This window comes from Pseudorca crassidens, chromosome 14 (assembly GCF_039906515.1).
Source record: "Pseudorca crassidens isolate mPseCra1 chromosome 14, mPseCra1.hap1, whole genome shotgun sequence".
Taxonomy (NCBI): domain Eukaryota; kingdom Metazoa; phylum Chordata; class Mammalia; order Artiodactyla; family Delphinidae; genus Pseudorca; species Pseudorca crassidens.
In genome coordinates, this window is record NC_090309.1 from 73,117,924 (window position 1) to 73,137,900 (window position 19,977).

Below are 19,977 nucleotides of genomic sequence, written 5' to 3' on the forward strand. Positions count from 1 at the left end.
AGTGGAAACAACGGCAGGCTTCATCACAAAACCCAAGGATAGACTCTTGGGTCTGGCACTTACCAGCCACCTGACCATTCATCTGAGCTTCAGTTTCACCATCTGTAAGACGGCACTATGACCTATTCTAATTGCTTCATAGGATTTTGAAGATCAAATGACATACTGTATGTGAATGTGCTGTACAAACTAAGAAATTATTAGCACAAGAGTATTAGTCTAGCATATTGCCTGGAAAGTATTTAACTGATTGTAATAATCTCCATTATTAGGAAGGAGGCAGCTTCAGGCAAGTGTCTCTGTACTTCCCACACTTCCTATCACAGTGTCTGTACTGCAACAGCTCATCAAAAATGTCATAAGTACTGAAAACTTGGTCTAAAGTTTTTTGTTTTATTCTGTACCTTAGGACCTCTGGGCATTGGAGCGGGAGGAAAACCTGATGAAATAGAAATTATTCCTTTTAACATTTTAATTCTTCTTTTCTCAAGCCAATGTCTTGGGTTTGCTACAAATACCTCTAGACACTGCTTAGTTCTGCTGGTGGCACAAACTACCAAAGTTCTGAGATAAGCACAAATGATTAGACCAGAGCTAAACTCCAGCATAAAAGAAAGATTCGTTGTCTGCAAAAGGATCAAGAGTTAGAGAAAAGTGAATGCTTCCATGATCCGCTCCAAGAAACCAAATTTTTTACCTCACAAAAGGGGTCCTCTGCCAGTCGTTTTATACCTGCCCCACAAGGAACCCATATTTTCCAAAGTTCTTTTAAGCTAAGGGGATGACACTGCAGTTTCATGGAGCCCCTCCTTCATTTTCTGTTAAGATACGCAGGGACAGAATGCCTCTCCCAAAACTGTATCGGGACACCTGCTGACTTCATGCCAAAGCTCACCCTCTTTTAGGCTTCCAAAGGTCAGGCTCTCTGACTGCCTCCAGAGAAGGGGCCAGGTGCTCTCTTCTCAGCCTGTGAGTTCTCAGGCCTCTTTTCAAAGCCTGCTTTTAAAAGTTATTTCCTGTAAAAAAGCATTGCCTAAGGTCACACAATGAGATTAAAGTCTGCAGACTCCAAATGCATCCTAAATCATATAGTCCAGGATAGTTAATCCAGAATTTGGAATTAGAAGAGCTGGTTCCAGTCCCAATTCTACTGAAAGACAGTGTTTGTGTCCTGACCTTTCTCTTTACAACTCTCTCGAAGGACTGCAGGGGATTAAATGAGATAATGTACCTAAAAGCACCTTAGAAATGTTACAGTGCAAATTGATTTTCCCTGAATTTTTAAAATTATTCTCATCAGCTCCAACAGATTATGTAAAAGCTATAAAAGCCTGCACTTCTGGCTGGTTAGGGCTAGTTATGGAAGAGACCTTAGCTACTGGCTGGCACAATTTCCAAGTGAGGATCCCAAAGCCCGTTCATGTCCCTCCTGGAGCCAAAAGCTGATTTAAATTACTTTGCAGCCCACCAGGTAACATAATTCTAATAACATGTTTGAGAACTCAGAACACTGGTTAATAGTTTAGAAGAGCAGCTCTCTGGGGCTCCTTCTTGCCTCCGGGCCCTCCTTCACACATGCCAGTCCTCAGAATTCTCAGCCTGCTCTTCACTGAGCTACTTCCTCCCCATCCTGCAAACCTCACTTCAAATGCCATTTCTTCCTCAAGGAAACCTTTCACTCTCCAGACAAGGTCTCACTCACAAAGCAACTTCTAATTCTCCTTTATATCATTTAATCCAATTGTGATTCTAACTATGTAAGTACCCCCATGTAAATATAAGCTCTGGGAGGGCAGGGTTCACATCTGTCTGGATCCTTCCACATCCTTAGTGCCTTGGATAAAGACAATAAAATGTGTTGAGTGAGGCCAGAGCTTTGCGTTTCTTCAATCTTGTTAAGAGCTCTTGTGGCAATGAATATAAAGTATAAAAAGAAAACTAATTTAGTGCTGGCAGAAAAGGTTCTGTATGGAGGAATGCTTCCTTTGGCAGTTTTCTCCAATAAAAAAAATTTATGGGCCTAATTAAATCATCAAGATCTTCAGAGGTACAGGAATGGTCAAGGATCGAGCTTGCTCTGAATTATTCACTTTATTCAAGTGGAGCAGCTCTTCTGGGAAGAGCAGTTAATGTCAACAAGGAAATAAGCACAACTTCCTTTGTAAACAGACAACTGTCCTTTCTTTTTCTTTGATTCTTAGGGCCCAGGAGACAGTTTCTAAGTATGGAAACTACTCTAGGCAAAACCATAAAGAAGATGAAGTTCTATATCAACCTCACTTTTTCCTCACTTATTACTATTTGTTTTTCTAATGGCCTTCACACCCCTACCTTAGGATAAATTTAAATCAATGTTCAGCCTCACCTAAGTATCTTTTTTTACCTTATCCTGACTTTTGGAAAAAAGGTTCTGTTCTCCCAAAAGTATAATTTGAGACAACAGCTACCAAATCTGTGTGTAGTTATGCGTAGGAATGTGTGTGCGATAAACTCCCTCCCCTCCCTCTAGAATCACATTTGCTCACCCTCCTTACCCTGGACGGCCCTACTTGGCCAAGTGTTGGTGAACCTAGTTGCCTAAAAAAAAAAAAAACACACAAACAAGAAACAGGGCCTAATTTTCATAAAATGCATTGTCAAGAAAGAGCCTCCTCAAGTAAGATTCAACATCTGCATAATAATAATAAATGTTAGTGTGTAAAAACCAATGATTGTGGGAGAGATGTTATCCTGTGGCTAAGAAGTGCTGCCTGGACCAGATCTCCTAGGTCAAGAAACAGTAGGACCAGAGTGTTTAATCATCAGACAAGTGGCCAGAGTTAGCATTTCCTCACAGCCTACTATCTCAACTTCACTGGGACCTTCTCAAATTTCACTGGGCTGGTTCTTATTAGGGTGACTTCGAGGAGCTTTAGCTTCAGGGATCCTTTCTTTTATTATCCTTTAATTATAGTTAGTCATTTTGGGTTTTGACAATTCCTGCAGGATGTAGGTTTCATTTCTTCCCTGTAAAAGAAGAGGCAACCCATCTATTCAGTAGCTGGAAAAGTGAATTTCCTGTGGAATGACAGGAATTACATAGAAGCAAGCAATTTTATTTTCCTCAAATGTAGCAATAATTTTAATCTGTACATACATAAAACAAACAGTGCAATTATAAAACCTTGAAGGTGACATGCATACTTTAAGGTGCAGTTGGGATGGGGGAGGATATTAGCATCTCCAATTTTCCTTACCACTTTTTTTTTTTTTTAAGTTCCTTATGCAAAAGTACTGAGTCAGGAAACTTCATCTGGAATGCTGAAGTTAAAGGTGAACTTCCTGAAGTCTGCACGTCTAAATATCACAAACAAAACAGAAATGACCTCCTAGAACAGTTTGGGAGGGACTAGCATAATATGGCTGGGCTTTCAAGCTGGGAATGAATTAAATCAGGGATGCATTTTTCTGAAAAACTAAAAGAGAGAATGTTTGTAACTGAGTGTCCTGTTTCTGTTTCAATAGTTGCTACCCACTTGAGCCCTTCCATCAATCTTTTTATTCGGTACAGGTTCTGAATAGATGCTGTTCAATGGAGTTACTTGTAACTAGGGGTGGTGAGATGCAGAAAGGAGGACCTGGGAAAATGGCTTCTTCCTTGATGTCTGAGTCCGTGCTCCTCTTCCATTGTTAGTTCTTATGGCCTTTTCTCTGCCATGGAAGCAGAGGTAGCTGGTGCACAATGTCAGATGTTGTCATCGTTCACAGGCCCAGGGGTGCAGTAAAGGCGAGTGATGGGGGTCTACCTTTGCTTCTTCCAGAATACCTTTCTCAAGCTTTCCTGGCCTTTCAGTGGCACTTCTAGAACTAGAAAGTCAGTTCACTGGGTCCTTGACTCAGAGGCCAGGATGAGACAAGACGTGGCAGAGTGACAAGACACAAAGGGAAAATATGGTATCAATTAGCCTCAGAGCAGGAATAGAGAGATTTATATTTGCACTGATGAAAATTCAAATTCCCAAAGTCAATCTAAAAAAAAAAAAAAAAAGAAGAAGATTTTCTTTGAGTATTAATTTTTCTCTGTACAAGTAGCCTGTGCACTTCTGGTGATAATTCCTTGCACTGCTCTCAAGTTAGATGATCCCAGGGACACTCTAGGGCAGTATGCTCTAGCTCATCTGGAACAGCTCTTTCTGGCAGTGGCATTTTGATGTAAAACCCAAAGTAAATCCATACATGGCGTCACAGTTATTAAAATAATGAAATATTACTAGCCAAATGTAACTGCAATTCAATCAGTGTTATATTTCACACACAGAAATTTAGAAAAATCAAGAGTAGGATAATAAAACCATAAAATTAAACAGAAGGAAATCAATTTCTACAAGAAATCAAATATATTTACAGTGAGATTTAAAGGGAAAAATAAGCTACTGGATCATAAATTTAATTTTATTTTAAATAACTTTAGCTACCTCAGCTGTTAATACAATAAAAGCAGAAAGAACAGGCTGCCTTTTGTCCAGATTTAATCAGAAAATTGTATCTACAATAATTGACATAACTCGCTTCTTGTCCTTCACCCATCTCATCAAAAATTATTGCATTTTCCCCCAAACTGTATTTTTTGGATTCTTCTGTGAATATACTCATTTCGTCCTCATTCCTGGAGGCATCTTGGTTTAAATCCATCTTTAAAAAAAGGAGAAGGGGTACATATGTGGAGGCAAAATATTCTCTTGAAGCCAACAGATATAGAGTTGCTAGAAGAAGCTGATTGTACACACAAGCTGCCTGGTTGGGAAGGGGAGGGCTGCTGATTTAGAGACATTGTGACAGCCTTTGGTGGATGGGCACAGGCAAAGCCCCACTGGGCCCTTCTTCCTTGGCAGGGTCAGGACTGAGCCAGCGGAGGCGGAGCTTCATCTTCCCCTTGGAACTTGTCATTTTGGTTCTCCTCCAAAAGCCTTCATCCAGATAAGAAGCCAATGACTGATTACAAAAATAAGAATAATTAAATTTGGCTCAAGAGAGAGATTGTCCAACTGTTCTGCCTTGTTATTTTTTCAATATCCAAGGCCTTTACAAAGAAAGAAACAAAAACATCTCTCAATCTCCCAACGAAAGTGAACTTTTTTTCTTTTTTTTTTTTTTTTGCTCCAAATGCTACGACCTGAAGAATGGCTGCAGATTGAGATATCAAAAATCTCAGAAAAATATATAATATATTTGTATATCTCTGTATGTCTATTATTTAAATTTCACATTCCTTTAAAAGTGGTTATTCAGTCAGTAGCTGCTGAAGGAGGCTCTTCTGCTGGGCCTGGGGGGTCTGTGGTCCTGCCGTGGGTTTTTGAGTTCCCAGTGGACCAGGCTGGTTCAGGTAAGGGTCCCCGCCTACCAGATTCACTGTACACTGGACGTCAGCAAACACCTGAACCTGTTGCACCTGCTGGAACACAAATAAAAGATGTGTTTAGACAGAAGGGTCTGCCCCCCCGGCTTATGAGTGGGTACTACTTGAAGTGGAAACTCACTAGAGCATTCCTCTAGTCTGTAGTCACCACAGAGAAGAACTCTTCTGTCTTCTTGTCCTACAAAAAGAAAATCGCTGCACTCATTTTGCTCAGGGTTCTGGAAAGTTCACACTTTAAAAATAAAATCAAAATTGGAATGGTCAAGCCTCCTACAGGGTTGCCATCAATACTGAAAATGAGCATCATTGCTAATATTGCCAAGATTGGGAAAAGCCCAGTTTCAGTCTGGGTATCCAGTGGTGGGTTTAAAAAATAGGTATATTATTTGGAAAACTGGTTACAAAAGCATTCTATGGATGACTTTAATAGGATAAAAAAATCTTTATGATGTTAGAAAATTAAGGGCTTTAACCCAGTATTAGCAAAATAAAAACCACCACAGCTCAGTAAATAGGACATCAGTATCACTAAAATTAATGTCCAGAAGATTTGTGTAGTATCTAAATATACTATTACATAGCTCCTTTACATATTGCCTTTAGAATTACAGCAAAATATTAGAACAAATAAAAATTTTATATTTAACTTATTTTTCCTGATAGACAATCCATTTAAACACATGAGCTAAAAATAACAGTAAACTACTAGCTGAGAACAGTGTGAATTTTCCCTTTAACTACTTTCAGTAATAATACATGTATTCCTTTAAAAAGTCTAAGGTTACACAGTTTTAACATTTTCTATCAGGAAAACAAAGCCAGAAGTTAGTCTTCAACAATCAGCCTTATTAAAAAGTCATCTGTAGAACTGATTAGGCCAATATCACACTTGTGAATGTTCCAGACCAAGAATGGAGATGCTTTCTAAGGTATCCAAGTGCATCTATCTAAGTGTCTCAGCATTTGGCAAACTTGTGCCTCATGTTTAAATAGGTTCATGAAGTATTTTAGATTAGTGATAGATTTTTTTGTTCATCACTAAATTCATGTCAATTACACTCAGTGTTTCTGAAAACTTTTCTATCTTAATTGAACAAAAGTTGTTTTCCATCAACCTTAATTGGCCAATTGTCAAATGTTCCGACCATCCAATTTCTCCATCAGTCTAACCCCTGATGTTTTTTCCTCACGATGCACCTACACCTCCACTCTACTCTGTCGGATAAGGCAGATAGTTCTTGAGCTGAGCTTTTTTAGTGTCTGATGAATTAAACCTTTATTTAGATTCGTATTGTTTCTGTCCTCACCCTCTCTCTCATCCTCCTCTTTCCCCCAGTTTCCCAAATTTTGCTTCTTGTCCCCATTGGCTCCCATTTGTTTTCTTCTTCTTTTGGGCTCTTCCTCAGGTACATAACATACACCAGCTCTGAGTCTACTCCCCAGCTGCCTCTGTGCCCTCCACCCACCTTTGTTCTCTATAACTTCTCATTCCTACTCTTTTCCTTCTAGAGCTCCAACCCTGGCCTTCCTCTCTCTCTATGTCAACAATTCCCCTACCAGCCTTCTTCCGCCTTCTCTATTCTCTGTGTTCTTTTCCTGTTCTCTCCTCTTCCCCATCCCAGCTCTCCAAGTGCAGCTAGCCCTCTATCCTCCCCTACTCCTTCTCTCCTTGTTCTTTTCCGTCTCCTTTTCTGTACATCTGTTTCTATATTTCTATCCAACTCACTCTCCAGCTTTTGTCTGGCAAATACAAAAACATTAGAGCAAATAGAGATTTCATGATGGGCTACCACAGAAAGAAGATTCTGCCACTGAAACTTAACGTGAGCACAAACTATAGTGCATTTAGGCAATGACTGATTTTTAAAAAAATTAACATAAAATTTCATGTTTATATGTTTCAACATATGAAATACTGGGGCAGAGCATAAGGTGTTTGTGCCCCCAAACACTTAAAAAATTTTTGATAAAGGCATGATAAAACAAACTGGAGAGAAAATTCTGCTGCTTTAAAAAGAATGCTTTATTAAAAAGATACCAAACTCCAAAAAGTACACATCTCAGCCTTTTTGAATTATTACTTAAAAACATGGTGACTTAGACCAGACCTCAGAGGACTTCTGATATTGCTATACCTTCACAGACAGGCAAAGCAACACGAAAACAAAACTTATGCTTTGCCCAATGAGAAGAGTGATGTGAGAGCTGAGTCCCAACCTCTTAAGATTTTCCAACAGAGTTTTTACTTCAATTCACGTACTATCCCAGGACTCAGGAACTTTAAAACTTAGTTGTTTTGTCGTAAGTATATGTCTCTGTAAGTAGGAGACTTTTAAAAACTTCTAGTGAATAAAGACTTCATTTCCCTCAGCACAAAATCCTCTCTTCACCATCACAGGACTCAGATCCTATTTCCCGATGCTCCAACTATGCACATAGTTTCCTAACTGGCTTTCCTCTTTCTGAGCTGGCTGTCCAGTGCTCTTCCTTTTCCCTCTTCCCCCCTCAAGATGAAGCTTAAACTAGCACTCTTCTCACTGTTCCCCTTCAGGGATGATGCTTCCTTTGTAGGACTGAATCCAAATTCCTTAGAGTTTAGTATTCAAGGCCCCTGGAAATTTGATCCAATCTACTTTACCAATTTTAATTCCTGTGAATTCTTATTACAAACCCTTTATGCTCAGTGGATTTGGCTTCCCAGGACTATGCTGATATTACTGTTTCCCTGTCTCTGTGCCCTCTAACTTCCAATCTCCTGGACTTCCAAGCTCACCCCCTTCCTCAGCCTCCAAAAACCACAGTACCTTTCTCCTTCACTTGCCTCCTTCAAGGCCCAGTTCACTCCTATCTCCTACATAAATGCTCTCTGACAACCTCAGGAATTTCTCCTTTCTTTTAATGCTTATGGCTCTTGTTACTTGTAATAAATTTGAGTTTGCCTTCTTTGGTTATGTAATAATTTACGCGCATTTGTCTGTATGTTTTATCTTTCGACAGACCCTAAGTGGTATGGCAGAAAAAGCATGAACTTTGGTGTTAGAAAGACCTGGGTTTGAACCTCAGCTCTGCCACTTTCTAGTTTGTGAATTGTATATGTAGTTAAATCACCTCAGGTTCTGTTTCTTCATCTGTGAAAAAAAAGGAAAACTAACTCCTTCATAGGGTTACAGTGATGTTTACATGAGATAAAGCCGATAGTGCCTAACACAATGCCTGGCAAATCATAAGCATTCCACAAATGAAGCTTCCTTTCCTCACTTCTCCCCACAGTTCACCTAAAGAGCAAACATGTCTCACGTTTCTTTGTATCTCCACCTTTGCATAAGGCCTGTGTTTTTTAAAAAATATCTTAATTTATGCTGATATAGGAAAGTGGCCACCCTTGTTATTTGTATTGTTTTGAAACAAACTTCTAAAAGGAGGCAGAGTACACAGTACGCATTCTGTTTTGTCTGAATTTATTGAACTCTTTTGAGGTATTCTGATTACACATGAGTTTTAGCACTGTGTTTATTTACAAATAGCAATTAGTGGTCACCATTTGTGATCGCTTATCCTGTCTAAACATTGGATTAACCTTTCTGAAAGCTTATCTCATTTAACCTTCTCATAATTCTCTAAGCAGGTATCTCATCAGTTCTGTTGGTTATACGGCAGCTCAGGAAAGTTCCCTAACATGCCCAGGATGACACAGCTAAGAAGAGCAGAGCCAGGACTCACAACCAGGTCTGACTCTCAAGGTCAGGCTCTTAACCGCGATGCTACACAGAGATTCCTGTGTATCTAGAGAAAACTTGACAGCTCTGGGCTTAGAGTTTTCTTACTGACCTGGGTTCCATCTGCTTCTGTTTTGAGAAGGTCAGTGGATGAGAGCTGGTTGCAGTAGAGGCCTGTGTGTCTCAGTGCTGGATCATTTATCTATTAAAGATAAGTACAAGACCAAATTACAAACTAGTTGTTTACGTTGCAGACCAAATTCCTCAATGAAAAACAATCTCACTGACAGAAAAGTAATAGGAGGAGAGCAGAAATAACAAGCTTAGAAATTTACTGTGCTGTTAGAAGTCAGGACAGTGGTTCCCTTTGTAGAAGTAGACAGACATGCAAGGGAGTGTGGGGAGAACCTTTGGGGTGCGGCTGGTAATGTTCTGTTTCTCGATCTAGGTGATAGTTAAAAAGATGTGTTCAGTTTGCGAAAATTCATCTAGTCGTATACTTTTCTGTATATCCTTACAGATGATACTTCAATAAAAAGTTAATTCAACACTCGTGAAAGTTAATTAGCAAAAGACTTCCACTTCCAGTCAAGATTCAGTAACAGGGATTAGATTTATCCTCTGCCTGAATCAACTAAAAATTTGGACAAAATATATGAAATGAACACACTCAAGACCTTGGACAAAGGCAATGAAGGGGAAAGTTGCCCCTAAGGGTTGGGAAACAATTGAGGTGAGTCCTACCACTACCCCAGCCTACTGCCTAGAGAGAATTTCCAGGCTGCAGCATGAGGACAGGGAACCAGACAGCACCTGGCAGTCTCCCTGAATTGAGAGTATAGAGCTAGAATTCACAGGGCAGAATATCAGGAGAGAACAACACAGAGAGTAGCAGCTTAGTATTGATCAACTAGCTAATGGATGTTACAGAACTACCCAAAGCAAAGATTCACCTGAAAAGATTTACATGGAATAATTCCCAAAGATCACACAGAGCTGGGAACAGGTCCTGATCCCACCAGCCAGAGTGGAAAACATCATAATTCAGGTAGCGTACTAGAATGGTTTTGCTTTAGTAGTAGGGTAAAATTAGCCCTATACTAAATACTGCTCTGGTCCCACTAAACAAAAAAGCAAGACCTGAAAAAAATCAAACTGTTTATTTCCAAGTAATTTAAGCATTTCCCAAAACAAATCTCAATATTTATAGGAACATAAACAAGGTAAAATTCACATGTCTGGGATCCAATAAAAAATTACCAGGTATGCAAAGTAGCAGACTCTGACATAAATCGTACTAATGTTTTCTTAGGTCAGTCTCCCAAGGCAATAGAAATAAAAGCAAAAATAAACCAATGTGAACTAGTCAAACTTATAAGCTTTTGCACAGCAAAGGAAACCAAAAACAAAATGAAAAGACAACCTACGGACTGGGAGAAAATATTTGCAAAAGATGTGACTGACTAGGGATGAATTTCCAAAATATACAAATAGCTTATACAATTCAACAACAAAGAAACAAACAACCCAATCGAAAAATGGGCAGAAGACCTAAATAGACATTTCTCCAAAGAAGACATACAGATGGCCAACAGGCACATGAAAAGATGCTCATCATCGCTAATTATTAGAAAAATGCAAACCAAAACTATGACTTACAATGAGGTATCACTTCACACCGTTCAGAATGGCCATCATTAAAAAGTCTACAAACAATACATGCTGGAGAAGGTGTGGAGAAAAGGGAACCCTCTTACACTGCTGGTGGGAATGTAAATTGGTGCAGCCACTATGGAGACAGTATGGAGGTTCCTCGAAAAACTAAAATTAGCGTTGCCATAACCAGCAATCCCACTCTTGGGCATATACCCAGACAAAACTATAATTTGTAAAGATACATGCACCCCTATGTTCACAGCACCACTATTTACCATAGCCAAGACATGGAAACAACCTAAATGTCCATCAACAGATAAATGGATAAAGAAGATGTGGTATATATACACAATGGAATATTACTCAGCCATTAAAAAGAATGAAATAATGCCATTTGCAGCAACGTGGATGGACTTAGAGATTATCATACTAAGCGAAGTTAGTCAGAAAGAGAAAGACAAGTACCATATGATATCACTTATATGTGGAATCTAAAATATGACACAAATGAACATATCTGCGAAACAAAAACAGACTCACAGACATAGACAACAGACTTGTGGTTGCCATGGGGGTGAGGGGGTAGGGTCAGGAAGGATTGGGAGTTTGGGATTAGCAGATGCAAACTATTATACATAGGATGGATAAACAATAAGGTCCTACTGTACAGCACAGGGAACTATATTAAACATCCTGTGATAAACCATAATGGAAAAGAATATTAAAAAAGAATGTATATACAAGTATAACTGAATCACTTTGCTGAAAAGCAGAAATTAACACAACATTGGAATCAATGATGCTTCAATAAAATTTTTTAAAAATAAAATAAAAAAACAAAGGAACAGAAAAATATGATCCATAATTAAGTGAAAAATCAATTAATTGAAGCCAATCCTAAAATGATGCAGATGCTAGAAGTGACAAGCAAGAATATTAAGACAGCTATTATAATAACCATATTCCACATATTCAAAAAGAGGAAAGACTGAACATGTTAGAGATAGGGAAGATATAAAAAGGGTCCAAAGTGAATTTCTAGAGATGAAAATATACTAGATAAAACTATCAGATATTGCAAAAGAAAAGAACTGTGAATCTGAGGCTATAGCAATAAAAACTATCCAAAATGAAACACACAGAGAAAAAAATGACTGACCTCATACCCCCTTAAAAAACTCCAAACCCAGAAAATCAGTGAACTGTAGGATAACTCAAATGGCCTACGATATGTGTAATTAGAGTCTCTGAAGAAGAGGAGGGAGTTGGTGACAGAAAAAAATATCTGAAGAAATAATGGCCAATACTTTTCCAAATTTGATGCAAATTATACACCTGTGAATCAAGAGGCTGACTGAACCCCAGGCACAAGAACCATGAAGAAAATCACACTAAGGTATATCATAATCAAACTGCCTAAAACCAGTGATAAAGAGAGTAATCTTAGAAGCAGCCACAGACAGAAGATATCTCATCAGAAATACAGTGGAGCAATGTCTTTAAAGTACTGAAAGCTAAAACTACCAACGTAGAATTCAGGGAAAAGAACTTTCAAAGATGATGGTGAAACAAAAACTTTTTCAGACATACAAAAGCTGAAAGAATTCATCACTAGCAGACGTGCACTATAAAAAATGAAGACCTTCAGGAAGAAGGAGAATGATACTAGATGGAAATTTGGATCTACACCAAGGAATGAAGAACACTGGAAATAACTACGTGTGAAATATAAAAACTACTTATTTAAACTTTAAAAAATATTATTGACTGTTTAAAGTAAAAAAAGTAAAGTAAAAAAGTACTAACAACATATTGTGGGGTATTAGCATATGTAGATATGATATGTATGTACAACAATAGCACAGGAGGGGAGAAATAGAAATAAACCATTGTGAGATTTTTATATTTATATGAGGTGATATAATAGCATTTGAAGGTAGATGGCAACAAAGATGTATACTATAAACTCTAAAGCACCAGTAAAACAAGAGTTATTTATAGCTAATAAACCAACAAAGGAGATAAAATGAATTAAAATATTCAATTAAACCAAAAAAGGCAAGATGGGACAAAGAGAAAACAAATAAGATGAGAGATTTCAACCTTCAATAGCAATATCAATAATCACATTAAATGTAAATGGGCTAGCCACTCCAATTAAAAGGCAGAGATTGTCAAACTGAATAAAAAAGCAAGACCCAACTATATAAGAAATACATTTTAAAGGTAATATTCTTTTTACCTAATTCATTTTATTTTTTATTATTGTCTTAATATACTAGAGATAGTGAATAATTCTACTAATTGAAATACGACAAGATAACAACAAGGACAAGAAACAATCCTATTTAGTTCTTTTATTTTGCTAAAAGATATCACTAAGTCATTGAGTTTTTTTTAAAATGAAGTTCTATTTTTTTTTAATTAATTAAGTAATTTTATTTTTGGCTGCGTTGGGTTTTTGTTGCTGTGTGTGGGCTTTCTCTAGTTGTGGCGAGTGGGGGCTACTCTTTGTTGCGGTGCACAGGCTTCTCATTGCAGTGGCTTCTCTTGTTGTGGAGCACAGGCTCTAGGCACACGGGCTCCAGAACACAGGCTCAGTAGTTGTGGTGCACGGGCTTAGTTGCTCTGTGGTATGTGGGATCTTCCCAGACCAGGGCTTGAACCCATGTCCCTTGCATTGGCAGGTGGATTCTTAACCACTGTGCCACCAGGGAAGTCCCTAAGTTGTTGATTTTTTCCCTGCTAACTTCATTAGGCTAATACCTGGTGAATGGGGACTTTTTTTAAAATTCATATCAAAAAGGAATTCTATAGAAAAGGTAATCAGTGTTTACATGTTTTTTAAGACTTGCTATAAATTATGGCTATATGGTCATAGCTGAGTCACTATAGTCTACTTTGTGGTTGATGACAGAATAGTAACTACAGGGAGTACCCAAAGATTTTTTTAAATATCACTTTGAATTTAGTCATTCTTTCCTTAAAAATCTTTAGGAGGATCCAAGATAAACTAAACATTTAGATGGCCTGCAACACCCCGTAAAAAGCTTACCAATTAAATTCTGCTCTAAATATAATATAAACATCCCCTTAACATTCATTAGGCTTTTCAACATCTATTCCTGTCTAGGTCATGCTGTGCTAACCAGTATTGAATATTCTTTTCTATCTCTTCCTTTAGGCAAATTTCCCATGAAGACTTTCCTAATCAGACCCTTTTTCTTTTAAACCCTCTGTGGTTAACTGTATATACCCCTAATCTGACAGAAATATATGCACAGTCCTATGGGGTCCATCTCTTACACAGCTGTTCTGTCCTATTATTCAACTAATCCTTTGTTCAGGTTGTGCCTCCCCAACTTGTTAATATTATTGCCCACAGAGCTATCTTTGTATATAGTAAGTACTGAGTTTGTTGAACTGAAAGGGAGAAATGAAGAAAATGTGTTCAAAATATAAAGGGGTAAGTTCCAAGTCAATGTATTATATGTATCATTTTATAATAAATCTAAAACACTAAAATCTCGTGAGACTAAAATCTTACAAGGTCTGTCAAAATTTCCATTGTATATCTTAATAAATAGTAATTAGCAAAAGATAGTGGGAAAGAAAAAGAAGTGTGGTTATTTTTGACAGGTAACTGAACATTCCTGATTTCCTTGGAATAATGAATTGCAGTGTGGTGTGATATAGAGCACTATGTGTGTGTGTAGCAAGTGTGCCAGTTGTGCCACTTACCTGCTCAGGGCACACAGTATTCATGCCTGGCATCTGCAAAGAGCTCATCTGCATCTGGCCCATCATTGGGTTCATGTTCTGAACATTTGTGTTTCCACCTGCCATGGACACGGTGATGCTCATATTGTTGTACACTCCTGGCTGTGCAGGCGTGGGCTGGTTCTGGACAGCTTGACTGAACACACTGTTAACTCAAAAACAATCTCAATTACATCCACTGATCATGAACATGGGGATAATGTGTGTGGACTCTTTTTCTAAATTATCAGATGGAATTCCAAAGAAAATATTTTATATTCCTAAGTTATGTGTAAGATTTTATCTTATTATAATATATAAGAACTAAGTATCATTCAGATGCACTTTGAACTCTGCTCAAGGGGTTTAATAACTAAAAAGACCTCATTTTAAGTCATAATTATCTGGCTTAGTATCAGAGTTGTTAAACTTCAATTATTCAAATAACTAAGAAAGGAAGTTTTCCACAGAAGTAAATCTTCCAGATAACTGGTTTACCCACTTAAACATCAAAATCATTCTAATATTTATTACACTATTTTATCTTCTTAAACAGAGAATATCCTATTTAAGCAAAGTACCTGGCATATATATTAGTCTTCAATAAATGTTCATTGAATAAATTAACAAAGGAATGAATGATTCAAAGGTAGCATTCTTATATTGTGATTGCTTGTATATTCTCTTAGATTTAACACCTGGGGGAAGTGATGATATTTTGTTCCATTTATTCCTTGTCTCTACTAATAAATGACATACAGCAGCAGGCACTCAGTAAATATCTGATGAATGAATTAATTGTGGACATGGGTTATTACTCAGTGCTGTCAACTGATGAGGTTGCCTTTTGTTGATAGATTTTACTGTATGTATACCAATGTTTTTTGAAGTGTAGTCCAGAGACCATCTGCAAGAGAATTCCCTGGTATTCATTGAAAATTGAGACTCTCAGGCCTTACCCCAGCCCTAGTAAATCATATTTTCTGGGGGTGGGTATGGAAAGCTGCATTTCTAACTACTTACGCACATTAAAATTCGAGAGCCTTTATTCAGTGTCCTACCGCTTGCTGTCACTTCTCAAGGATTCAGCTTCTGGCCATTTTCAATATGCTATAAACTAAGAGGAAACCAAGAAGTATATACCAGATATTTTTATTTGGAAAATGTAATATTTTTGAAGACTTCAAAGGTTTTCTCAGGCCTGAAGATAGCTTCATGTCTTTTCTAGGAAGCAAAATGCAATGCCAGTTATGGTTTTCAGAGGGCTTGTTTTAGACTTCCTTCTTCACCACCAAGGTCTGGACTGTGGTTACACCAAGGATCTCAAATGTTAAACCAGTTTCTATTAGCAGATAGAATAGTATGGAATAAACTCCAAGTAAATACAATTTGAAACTTTATATCTGAACCCCCCAGATTCTAAGTGATACAGATATACACATCTAAAGGAAAATAATATGAACTATGTCTTTGGTAAGTTCCAAAAAAAACACCAAATGTTTTGTGATTATCTATCAATTTTTAAACAATAAGCTGCTGGTAAAATTCCACCTATTTTAATGTTTATTCTGAAGAATTTGATTTCAAAAATTATTTATCCCATCAATGGCTTATCTATTCCTTGCTTGCTCTTGGGAGGTAAGCAGGATGTACTAACGTTTACAGCTTCTGGTAAATTAAGGTAATCATACTGAAATTAACAGGCTGAGAAACAGCCTATTCATCATGTCTGAAGAAAAGTAGCAAATTTTCCCCAAGTAATTATAAAACACAAATGCTCAAAGAAAATTATATGCCTAGGAAATGGTCAATAATGCATCTGTGGACCATTAATGTCTGTACAGTGTGTATGCTTGTCAGACAGTGTCCCCACAGCTAAAGATGAGGGAAAAAACCATTAGTCTACTGCCCATTTTCTAATGAGAACATTTCTGCCTTAGACAGTGCTCATTTGCAACTGATACATAAATCACCACTGTGAAGGCGCAGGGCTATGTAAGTTAATGCATGCAGCAGCTTCAAGGACTGCAATGATGTCATACTTAGTGAAAAAAGTTTAGGATTTAATTTCTTTTCAAATTATATTTGGGACTGTATATTAGCCTAAGTTCTTTCAAACTACTCCTGCCAATAGCTCCATTTTAGTTTCTTCCCTCATGGGAAGAAGATCAAGCCCTTCTGCAGCATCTATCACTGTTCCAGGTCCTGGAATGGACTGTGGGGTTCACTGGCACCTTAGGCCCAATGCATGAAGGCCCCCTTCCTCACACTTTCCTGGACCCCTCCCTCACCTGCTTTCCTGATTTGCCTCATGGCAGTTATCACAGTTTCCTTATGCTAGCACCAGGTATTTGGTAGCCCTTAAATCATGGGGGGAAAAGGGAAAGATGACAACTTTGGCCTAAAGTAGGTTCCATAGATATTACAGGTATTAACAAGCAAGGAGGAGTTTCTGGTCAAATAAGTCTCAGAAACAAAGGGTTAAACCACAGAGGTTAGACCTCTGCCTTTAAAATGCTAATAAGCCCTGGGATTCTCCTTTGTGACTAGAGTTACACAGTAACACTGTCCAGTTCCTGGACAAATAAGTTTGTTTAACCCTTTATTTCTCTTGCTACCAAAGAGATAATGAAAAAGAATCACATTACACTGTCTCTGAGCTCTATTACATCATTCTGCTTAATGAGTCTTTGTTTCATGTTTTACTTCTCTCCGACCTACTCCTGTCATTAACTACACTCTAGGTAAGTTGACAACAGGGGCTGTTTTCCCCAGTTCCTTGTGGTATCTTGCACTGTGCAAAAGAGACAGTGAGTGATCACAAACTATATATTGCCTGTGTTGACTAATAAACTTTTATACATGAACCAAATAAGCAAGTGTGAATGTTTGAAGAGTTGGTGATAACTATTTTCTTTCTCAAATGATTCGGGAAAGTCAAAAGTTTATAGAAAGTGCAACAAAAACTCAAGTCCATATTTGAATCTGCATCCAAAAAATGAGTTAGGTAGGAATAGGGAATCTCTACACTCATTTGTTCAACAGATGTATATTAAGTGCTTACTTGTTCTAAAGGATGGACATATACAAGTAAACAAAAAGTCCTTGCTCTTCTGAGGCTTATATTCTAGTTGGAGGAGACAGACCGTAAATAGACTAACACACAGTATGTCAGATGTTAAGCATGATAAAGAGAAATAAAGAAGGGAAAGGAGGGACTAAGAGGTGGGAAATGCTGTTTAGAAATGATGGTCAGGGAAGTTTAATATGGTGACATTCAATATCTATGTCTAATAAAGTGACATTTTTTAAGAAGAGACTTGAAGTATGAGAGAGAAATCCATGTGGCTACTGAGAGAAGAACATTCCAGCAGAGGGATTTAAAAATGCAAAGGCCCTGAGTTTGCAATGTACTTGGCACATCTGAGGAACAGAGGAATAAACAGGAGCCAGTACGGCAGAATGAGTGATGAGAATAGCAGATGAGGTCAGAGAGGTATCCTGGAGCAAGATTATGTAGGGCATCAGAGGCCCTACATTGTATTTTGAATAAGTTGGAGTGTTCTGAGTAAAGGGCTGATATCTTGCCTCACGTTTTAAAAGCATCACTCTGGCTACCATGTGGAGACTAAACTGTAGTGGAGCAAGGGTGGAAGCAGGAAGACAGGAGGCCACTGCAGTGGTCTAGGAAAAGGATGATGCTGGCTTACGCTAAAGTGTACAAGTGGGACAGTAAGGAGTGAGAGCTGCTAAGAAGCTGATGTGATTTGCTGATGGATGTTTGATGTGGGATGTGAGAGAAAGAGAAAAGGTTGTCTTCTGAATAACTGGAAGAATAGAGTTGTTTATTGAGATGTGAAAAAAGTATGAGACGAGCAGGTTTGGGGAAGAATATCACTTTCGTTTTTGTCATGTTATGTTTGAGATGCCTATTAGACTTCTAAGTAGAGATGTCGATTCGGCTGTGGTATATACAGTATGGTGTTCAGGGGAGAAGTCTGGGCTAGAGACTTAAATTTAGGAGTCATAAGCATAGGGACAGGCATTTATATAGTAAGACTGAATGATATAACTAAGGGAGCAAGCAGATATGGGGAAGAGGTCCTAGAATGAGCTCTGAGGCCCTAAAATGGAGGTCAGGGAGATGAGGAAGATCCAGCAGAGGAGACTGAGGGTTAGGAAGAGAGTCACCTTTCTCAGGAGAGAAAGTTGTTCCAGAAACCAAACGAACACAGAGCTCCAAGAAAGAGTACATGCTCAAATATGTCAAGTGCTATCAATGCTCATTGCATTTGGCATTGTAAAGGACATTGAGGACCTTGATAAGAATACTTGTGGTGGAAAGGTAGGGATGAAAGCCTGACAGATTCAATACGAAATGGAAGGAGAGGAAGGGATTTAACTGTGAAGGGGAGCAGATCTGTCAGCATGACTGTGTTTTTTTTTTCCTCAGGGCACATTCAGATGCTTAGGTGTAGGTATGGAGCGAGAGTTTAGTTGGATTTCATTAGGGAGCATTTTGCTAGGCATAAGTGCAACAGAGGGAGAGGTGGGCAAGGGAGCTGAGAGTGCCTGTAAGGGAGTAATTATAAAGATAGACCATGGAATCTAAAGTGAGTATAGGAAGCTGGGATTAGAACACAGCAGAAGACTAAGTTCTTGCACATCACACAGACTGTTCCATTTCTACCTAGTTTACATCAGTCCTCACTGAGAGCTACACAGTTCTCTAACAGGAAGATTTCCTCTCTTACCTTTCAATGAACTTTAAGAGAATATGGTCTTAAGTTTTCAACTTTAACTACCTTACTTATTATGTTGTCAGATCAAACGGCTTCCTTGTCATTAGAATCAAGACACAACCAAATTAAAACCTTTATAAAACTCAAGTGATGTGTGAAAAGTTCAGCAGCCACGATTTGGGGGGAAAAATGACTTTAGTAAGATAATTTTCAGTAAAATGGGTAAAACAAGGCCACTGAAAATCCAGAGATTCAAAAAGCTAGGTAAGGTAGAATGACCTCAGAAGACTTAAAAACCTTTGCTGTTGCTATGAAATCCTTCAAACATACTGAGAAGAGTGAAACCGTGTGCCCACTATTCAGCTCCATTGAATTCTAACATTTTGCCATTCTTGCTTTAGATTTTTAAGATTTTTAAGTGTTTTTATAAAGAATGATTTTTTAAGAAGTACTCATCCCTAAATCTGTCCCAGCGAAGCTCTGTTACTCATAGGAGTCGATCATATTCCTCAGGTGTGCTGGGAGTGGGATGAAAAGGTTTACAGTACTTTTCTATACTGTAAACACACAAATTTGCCTTAAAATTGACTTGAAACTTAAAGGACTTAAAAATCGCTATTTGCTGATAACATAAAATTCAGTTCCTTGAATTTGCAAATGGATAGTAGCTAATAATCTTCTATTTGGATTGTGAAGGCATATTTGTTCT

At 38.1% G+C, this 19,977-nt stretch overlaps 1 protein-coding gene across 8 annotated transcripts in view; it reads right to left on the reverse strand.

Moving 5' to 3' along the window:
• Positions 1-3,074: 3,074 nt before the first annotated feature.
• NCOA1 (nuclear receptor coactivator 1) overlaps positions 3,075-19,977 on the reverse strand; it is a 254,204-nt gene continuing 237,301 nt past the window's right edge. For 5 of the 8 annotated variants that reach the window (XM_067703564.1, XM_067703560.1, XM_067703563.1 and 2 more), the window contains 3 exons: positions 14,509-14,692; positions 9,224-9,313; positions 3,075-5,431 (listed from right to left, as the gene is read on the reverse strand). In XM_067703564.1, the coding sequence (XP_067559665.1) occupies positions 5,261-5,431; positions 9,224-9,313; positions 14,509-14,692 (445 nt within the window). In that variant the 3' untranslated portion in view covers positions 3,075-5,260. Of the gene's footprint in view, positions 5,432-5,516; positions 5,574-9,223; positions 9,314-14,508; positions 14,693-19,977 lie in introns of all 8 variants that reach the window. The other 3 variants (XM_067703568.1, XM_067703566.1, XM_067703565.1) reach the window with 3 other exon arrangements.